The following is a 7,594-nucleotide window of genomic DNA, read 5'->3' as shown; positions in this document are numbered from 1 at the left end:
TCACGTCCATCAAGTCAGTGATGCCATCCAGCCATCTCATCCTCTGTCATCCCCTTCTCCTCCTGCCCCCAATCCCTCCCAGCATCAGGGTCTTTTCCAATGAGTCAACTCTTCGCATGAGGTGGCCAAAGTACTGGAGTTTCAGCTTTAGCATCATTCCTTCCAAAGAAATCCCAGGGCTGATCTCCTTCAGAATGGGCTGGTTGGATCTCCTTGCAGTCCAAGGGACTCTCAAGAGTCTTCTCCAACACCACAGTTCAAAGCATCAATTCTTCTGTGCTCAGCCTTCTTCACAGTCCAACTCTCACATCCATACATGACCACAGGAAGTGATATCATATGTTTGTCTTCGTCTGAATTACTTAGTATGATAATTGCTAGGTCCATCCATGTTGCTAAAAATAGCATTATTTCATTGTTGTTTATGGTTGAGTAATATTCGATTGTATATACATCTCACATCTTTATTCATTCATCGGTTGCTGGACACTTAGATTGCTTCCATTTCTCGGCTATTGTAAATAGTGCTGCTATGAACATTGGAGTGCATGTATCTTTTTGAATTAGAGCTTTTGTTTTTTCTGGATATATGCCCAGTAGTGGAGTTGTTGAATCATATGGTAACTCTACCATCTGAGCCATGCAAAGAGTTGCACACGACTGAACGACTAAGCACACACACATGGTAACTCTAGCTTTAATTTCTTAAGGAACCTCCATACAGGCTGCATCAATTTATATCCTCCCCACCAATGCTTGTTGTCTTTTTGTTTTGTTTATGGTATCCTTTGCTGTGCAAAAGTTTGTAAGTTTAATTAGGCCCAATTTGTTTATTTTTGTCTTTATTTCTTTTGCCTTAGGAGATTGACCTAAGAAAACATTGATGCGATTTATGTCAGAGAATGTTTTTCCTGTGTTCCCTTCTAGGAGTTTTATAATGTCGTGTCTTATATTTAAGTCTTTATGCTGTTTTTATTTTTGTGTATGGTGTGAGGGAGTGTTCTAACTTCATCGATTTACACGTGAACACCACTTGCTGAAAAAACTGTCTTTTCCCCATTGTACATTCTTGTTTCCTTTGTGAAAGACTAATTGACCTTGGGTGTGTGGGTTTATTTCTGTTCCATTGATCCATGTCTGTTTTCGTGCTAATACCACATTGTTTTGATTACTGTGGCTTTGTAGTATTTTGTCGAAAATCTGGAGGGATTATGCCTTCTGCTTTGTTCTTTTCCTTCAACACTGCTTTGTCAATTCTGGGTCTTCTGTGTTGCCAAGTAAATTTTAGGATTATCTGTTCTAGTTCTATGAAAACCACCATGGGTAATTTGATAGAGATCACAGTAAATCTGTAGATTACTTTCAGTAGATTGGCCATTTTAACAATATTGTTAAAATTCTTCCAATCTAAGATCATGGGGTATCTTTCCATTTCCTTGAATCACCTTTGATCTTCTTTATTAATGTTTCATAGGTCTTGGCGAATAAGTCTTTCACCTCCTTGGTTAGATTTATTCCTACCTATTTTTTTTCCCTGATGTAATTATAAATGGGATTGATTTTTTTTACTTTCTCTTTCTGATATTTCATCAGTAGTATAAACAAATGCAAGAGATTTCTGTATATTAGTCTTGTAACAAGTTTATTTATCAATTCTAATATTTTTTGTGTGGTGTCTTTAGGGTTTTCTATATAAAGTATCATGCTATCTGCATATATTGACAGTTTTACCTCTATCCTCCCAATTCAGATACCTTTTATTTCTTGTCTGATTGTTGTGGCTAGGACTTTCAATACTGTGTTGACTAAAAGTGGTGAGAGAGAGCATCCTCTTGTTCCATATTTTAATGGGAAGGTTTTCAGCTTCTCACCACTGTACTGGCTGTGGTTTGTCATATCTATTGAGATATGTTCCTTCTATATCCACTTTTTGCAAGAGTTTTTATCATGAATGGATACTGAATTTTATCCAATGCTTTTTCTGCATCATGTGATTTTAGTCCTTTCTTTTGATGATGCGGTGTATCACATCAATTGATTCGCATACAGTGAACCATCCTTGTGACCCTGAAATGAATCCACCTTGATCATGGTGCATGATCCTTTGTGTGTGTTGTGGGACTCAGTTTGCTAATATTTTCTTGAAGAGTTTTGCATCTATATCCATCAAAGATACTGGCCTGTAACTCTTTTTTGGTAGTGTCTTTGTCTGGTTTTGGCATCAGGGTGATAGTGTCTTCATAGAAGGACTTTGGGAATTTTTTTGTAAGTATCATTATGAACTCCTGAATTTTTAACATTTTTTATATGTTTCAATCCATTGCAGCTGTTATGCTTACCAATGAGCAAATTGTTTCCTGTTTGGCTGATGGGAGGCTCTCCAAATGGATTCCAGATCCCAGCAGTCTTCGATAGTTTTCTCTACCTGGCAGGACATGTTTTCCTGTCTTGTCTTGTATGTATTATGTTCTAGACCTAGAATCAGCAATCTCTCAGGGCTACTGCTTCCTTTTAATGACAAATTGTATTTAGATAACATAATTCTCTACAAAGTTAGTTATTGTTTTGAGGGCTTCTGGGGCATCAAAATTAGGAAAGCACTTTTTAAAAAGAGGAATATGAGTTTATATGGATATTCTCAATTCAAGTTTAGGATTACATGCTCACATAACTTCTTATAGGTTTCTTGTTGAATCTACTAACATAGGTAAGTAGAAACAAAGGTTTAAAATGATGTGGGAATTCCCCGGTGGTCCCGTGGTAAGGGACTTGGTGCTTCTATTGCCACAGGGCCTGGTTTGGCCCTGGGCTGGCAACTAAGGTCCTAAAAGTCACAGTGTGGCCAAATGTATATATGGCCTAGTACTGCTTCACAGACGATAAAGTGTCATATGTCTTATCAAATGAGGCACAGAATAAAGGATGAATGGCAATGAATTTCTTGGAAATTACCCACCACCTTTGTGCTTGTTTGTGGAACTTGCCCTTCTAACGCCATATGGTTTACTCGTGAGCAGCTGTACTTAGATGCATGATGTTAATACGTTACACAGGACACATAATCTCACTTGATTGTCCAAACTTCTAGAACTTCTATGGTATATATTTTACATTTTAATGTTTGATTTACTTAGAATTTATGTTGATGTGTGGTATAATACAGGGATTTAATTTTTGCCCCCAATCTTTCCTCATTTATTTACATTTACTGGATGATATCCCACATGCTCAGTGACTTAAAATAGCTTTATCACATACCGTATTCTTATCTGTACTCGAGTCTTTTCTAAAATGAACTTTCTATCTGATTCTATTATCCTCATGATCTATTCTTACACACTACCAACTGTTTTAATTATTGTACCTTTATGATACATTTTGATATTTATTTACTGCCTCTCATTCTCTTCTTTCATCTAAAGATAGTCACATGATGTTTTGATTTTTCATACCCATATAATTTGTTTTCTAGGTGAACTTGAGAATCATTTGCCCAAATTCTATCTAAAATATTTTGGAATTTTGATGACTAATAACTTAAAAATAATATTTGACAGAAAAGAAGCTTTGAGGAAACGAATCATTTTTCCAAAATCAGAAGTCTTTCATTAATTTGCTTTAGGTTTGGAATTATTTCTTTATTTTTATATCTCCATTACCATAGCAATTCATACATGTTCAGTCTTTATTTAAGTTACTCTTTTCAGGAGATCATTTTTTTGTTAGCAACCGATTTTACCAAATTTCCATAAATCTGATTTAACATTAATTTTGACCTTATTTTTCATTCATTAGAGTTAATTTCCTGCCCAAGAAATGTGTCTAAATGCAGTCATGACTGTGTTCTGACATCAGACGGTCCCATATGTTCCTGTCCTGAAGGCTCAGTGCTTGACACAGATGGAAAGACATGCAGTGGTAAGCTTGTTTACCTATTGTTTGAAAGCATTTATTTTCTGACACCTAAAAATCACAACTACCGACAAAGGAAAACAGATTTCCCAACATTATACATTGAAATATATTTACATGATGGATTAACATATGAATTTAACTAAGATTTCTGTTTGTTTCTTGTTTTTAGAGAGCATAGTGTAGTAGCTATAAGCCAGAGCTTTGAAGCTAGACAGCTCTGAGGTAGTAGTATCAGTTCCTAGCAGTATTGTTTTGGACTAGTTACTTGCCTTCTTTTGTCTCAGCTTGCTCCTCTGTAGAGGTTAATGATACCTGCCTCCAGCATTAAACAAGATACTGGATATGGAGCGCTTGGCCTGTTCTGTGTACCTATGACTGTCTCCCTACTTTCATCTTCATAGAGACTTTAGTATGTAGAGCGAAGGTTATAACTCAAAGTTAGCAGATGAGTTACGTGTAATTTTTTTTAAACAAAAAGGGCAAAAGAAGTCAAGAGTCCGAAAATGTGAGGGAGAAAAAAACATGTTAATCAGTATTCTTGCCTGGAGAACCCTATGGACAGTGGAGTCTGGCAGGCTACCGTCCAGATAGTCTCAAAGAGTTGGACACGACTGAAGCGACTTAGCGTACGTGCCAGATTTAGACCAGCTGCCAAACTCATCCAAACATGCTGCTTATTCCAGCCAGCTACCAGAGCACTTGTTCACAAACTCAGTGACAGATCAAGAAGGCAAGGGGCACTGGGAAGGTTTAACATTCACGATGTCAGGTTATAGGGAAATATAGAGTACAGTGACATTTTCCTCCTAATCTCTGAAAAATAAACTTGATTGTAACAGTATGAATGACAGTTACAATGGAAATGGTCTTAAAAATCAATGTATATTTGGTTCACCTCAATATTTTGAGGAAAAATTGGTGTATTCTTGAGTGCATAGCATCATTACCAAGGAGCTGCTTTTTGTAGGCTGTTCATCACCTGATAATGGGGGATGTAGCCAGCCCTGCACCCCTCTCAGCCCCGTATCCTGGAAATGTGGCTGCCTTCCTGGGTATGACCTACAACTGGACAAAAAGAGCCATAGACCTTCAGGCTAGTGCTGTGAACATTCAAAAGTGCGTCTCTGGGAAAAGGTTATGTGAAAAACACCATTTAATTTAGAAAGTATTAAATTGCTTTTGGCTTCTGCATAGGCAGTTGAATTTTTTTTTTTTTTTGGAAATTGAAAACAGATCACATAAGTATAAATAACATAAGTTATCATTGTATAAATAATAATTGTGTGTTTGAGAAACATTTTAAAGTTAGTTAACATTAAGCAAAGATTTGCTATAATGTCAAGTATGGCATTTCAGTATATATGAAAGTCATAACCAGAATAAGAACAGTCTTAAAATGCTTTATAGTTAAGAGGCATTTAATAAATATTTGTTGATTGATATGATTTTCATCTCTCCAGTAAATGTAATAATCATAATACTTTGACAAGTTCTGTCCTTTCCATGACAAAATTAAAGTTGTGTGCTCCAGCTATGTTTTCATCTTCTAATATTACATCCCTCATGTCCTTCAATAGCCTTGGAAATCCTGGATTTATCCCAAATTGACATAATCTCTCCTGAGGTTCATTATGCCTGTAATCTGGGGTAACATAAGTGATGAACCTGAAGAGCTTGCTTTACTCAGACTCCAATAGTCTTAACTTCTCAGTAATATAGCTAATGTGAGCTCTGAAATTATGAGGGATCTTGTTATTAACTCACACAGTGTTACCTCCATTTGAAAAGCATCCAGTCCAGAGAAGGGAATTTATTTGGACATGAATCAATACAATCTAATAATATTAATGTTTCAATATGTGTGACTCAGGAGATTACAGCATAAGACTTGCGTCATTTAGCTGAGATATTTGTTACTTAATACTGTGTCTTTCTAGAAGTAATTTGCATTTTAAAAGCAGATACATAGGGAGGAATCCGGTGATAAAATTCTGACCATATGTCAACTCATGAAAAAGGCAGTCTTTTTGCCTGTTTTAATGTACCACAGTGCTGGTGGGAAATGAAGAAAACAAGTACTGCAGGAGTTAAGGAAGAGGCACAATGAATGGAAAGAGTCCGAAGGGCTTTGTGGGTTCCAAGGCTTATTTTAAATGTTGCCATATTCAAATTTGGTTATTAGGACCACCACCATTTTTGCTGTTTGCCAGTTCTCAAGACATTCGATACATGCATTTTGATGGAACAGATTATGGAACCCTGGTCTACCAACAAATAGGATAGGAATGGTTTTTGCCCTTGATCATGACCCTGTGGAAAATAAGGTATGGTTTTGCTACTTGAACAGACATGGCTGTGCTTTAAGGACAGAATAGAGGATTTTTATCATAAAAGATAACTTGGGCTACTTGAAAATCTGCTACAAAGCTTGGAATGATTAGGCAAAGAAAAATTTAAATGGTCACTGAAACGTCACTTGAGAAAATTTTAAGGGTGATTCTGTTACCATAAGCTGTGTAGCTCAGTTGGTAAAGAATCCACCTGCAATGCAGAAGACCCAGGTTTGATTCCTGGGTTGGGAATCTGCCCAGGAGAAGGAAATGGCAACCCAGTCCAGTATTCTTGCCGGGAGAATCCCATGGGCAGAGGAGCCTGGCGGGCTATAGTCCATGAGGTCACAAGAGTCAGACATGACTTAGCAACTAAACAAGCAACCAACCCTGGTCCTTGCTACGATTCAGCTTTAGGGATGATTTAAACAGAATCTGAGGTTTAGCTTCTTCTTTGGAGGTGAGAATGGGAAGCTAGCACAGTACCATATGCACTGGGGGAGTGCCACAAATTGGTTTCGATTTATTTATGTTTTGGGAGAAGTAGGAGTTTGGGATGCAGCATAGTAAGTACGGATTACTAATTTGCATTTAATACATGGCCTTAAGGGGAGGAGGGCTTTCCTGGTGGCTCAGATGGTAAAGAATCTGCCTGCGATGCAGGAGACCCAGGTTCTATCCCTGGGTTGGGAAGATCCACTGAAGAAGGGAATGGCTACCCACTCCAGTATTCTTGCCTGGATAATTCCATGGACAGAGGAGCCTGGTGGGCTACAGTCCATGGAGTCACAAAGAGTCAGACATGACTAAGTGACTAACACACATAGGGAAGGAATTTGGTGACCTCCTGATCATGAAAATCAAGAAACATAAGTCTTATAGTCCACGTGTGAATGGCAATGTAGGATGTTATTTACATAATTTTACATGAAGTGTTTTTGTATAAACATTAGAATTTCTAAATTATCAACCCAATCAGCTATTTGGTCTTTAATTTCTTAGTTATCTTTGTGCTAGATTAGAATGTGCTTGAAATGACATGTTATAGTGTTTTTTTGAAAATTAATCACCCAATAATGATGAAGTTATATAGTTATTAACCTCCCTTCGTAATGATTTAGTATTCACAAGCAGAGACATTACTTTGCCAACAAAGGTCCATCTAGTCGAAGCTATGGTTTTTCTAGTGGTCGTGTATGGATGTGAGAGTTGGACTGTGAAGAAAGCTGAGTACCAAAGAATTGATGCTTTTGAACTGTGGTGTTGGAGAAGACTCTTGAGGGTCCCTTGGACTGCAAGGAGATCCAACCAGTCCATTCTAGAGGAGATAGGTCCTGGGTGTTCTTTGG

The 7,594-nt window shown here is 37.3% G+C and overlaps 1 protein-coding gene across 1 annotated transcript in view; it reads left to right on the top strand.

Annotated features, from left to right (window-relative positions):
* Positions 1-7,594, top strand: part of EGF (epidermal growth factor) — a 99,995-nt gene that overhangs the window by 49,373 nt on the left and 43,028 nt on the right. The window contains 4 exon segments of the mRNA XM_010858536.1: positions 3,798-3,918; positions 4,883-5,008; positions 6,098-6,192; positions 6,195-6,239. Of these exon segments, the coding sequence (XP_010856838.1) occupies positions 3,798-3,918; positions 4,883-5,008; positions 6,098-6,192; positions 6,195-6,239 (387 nt within the window).

Source organism: Bison bison, unplaced genomic scaffold, assembly GCF_000754665.1.
Source record: "Bison bison bison isolate TAMUID 2011002044 unplaced genomic scaffold, Bison_UMD1.0 scf7180017864389, whole genome shotgun sequence".
Taxonomy (NCBI): domain Eukaryota; kingdom Metazoa; phylum Chordata; class Mammalia; order Artiodactyla; family Bovidae; genus Bison; species Bison bison.
The sequence above is the reverse complement of the archived record's forward strand: the minus strand, read 5'-3'. Positions and strand labels throughout refer to the sequence as shown.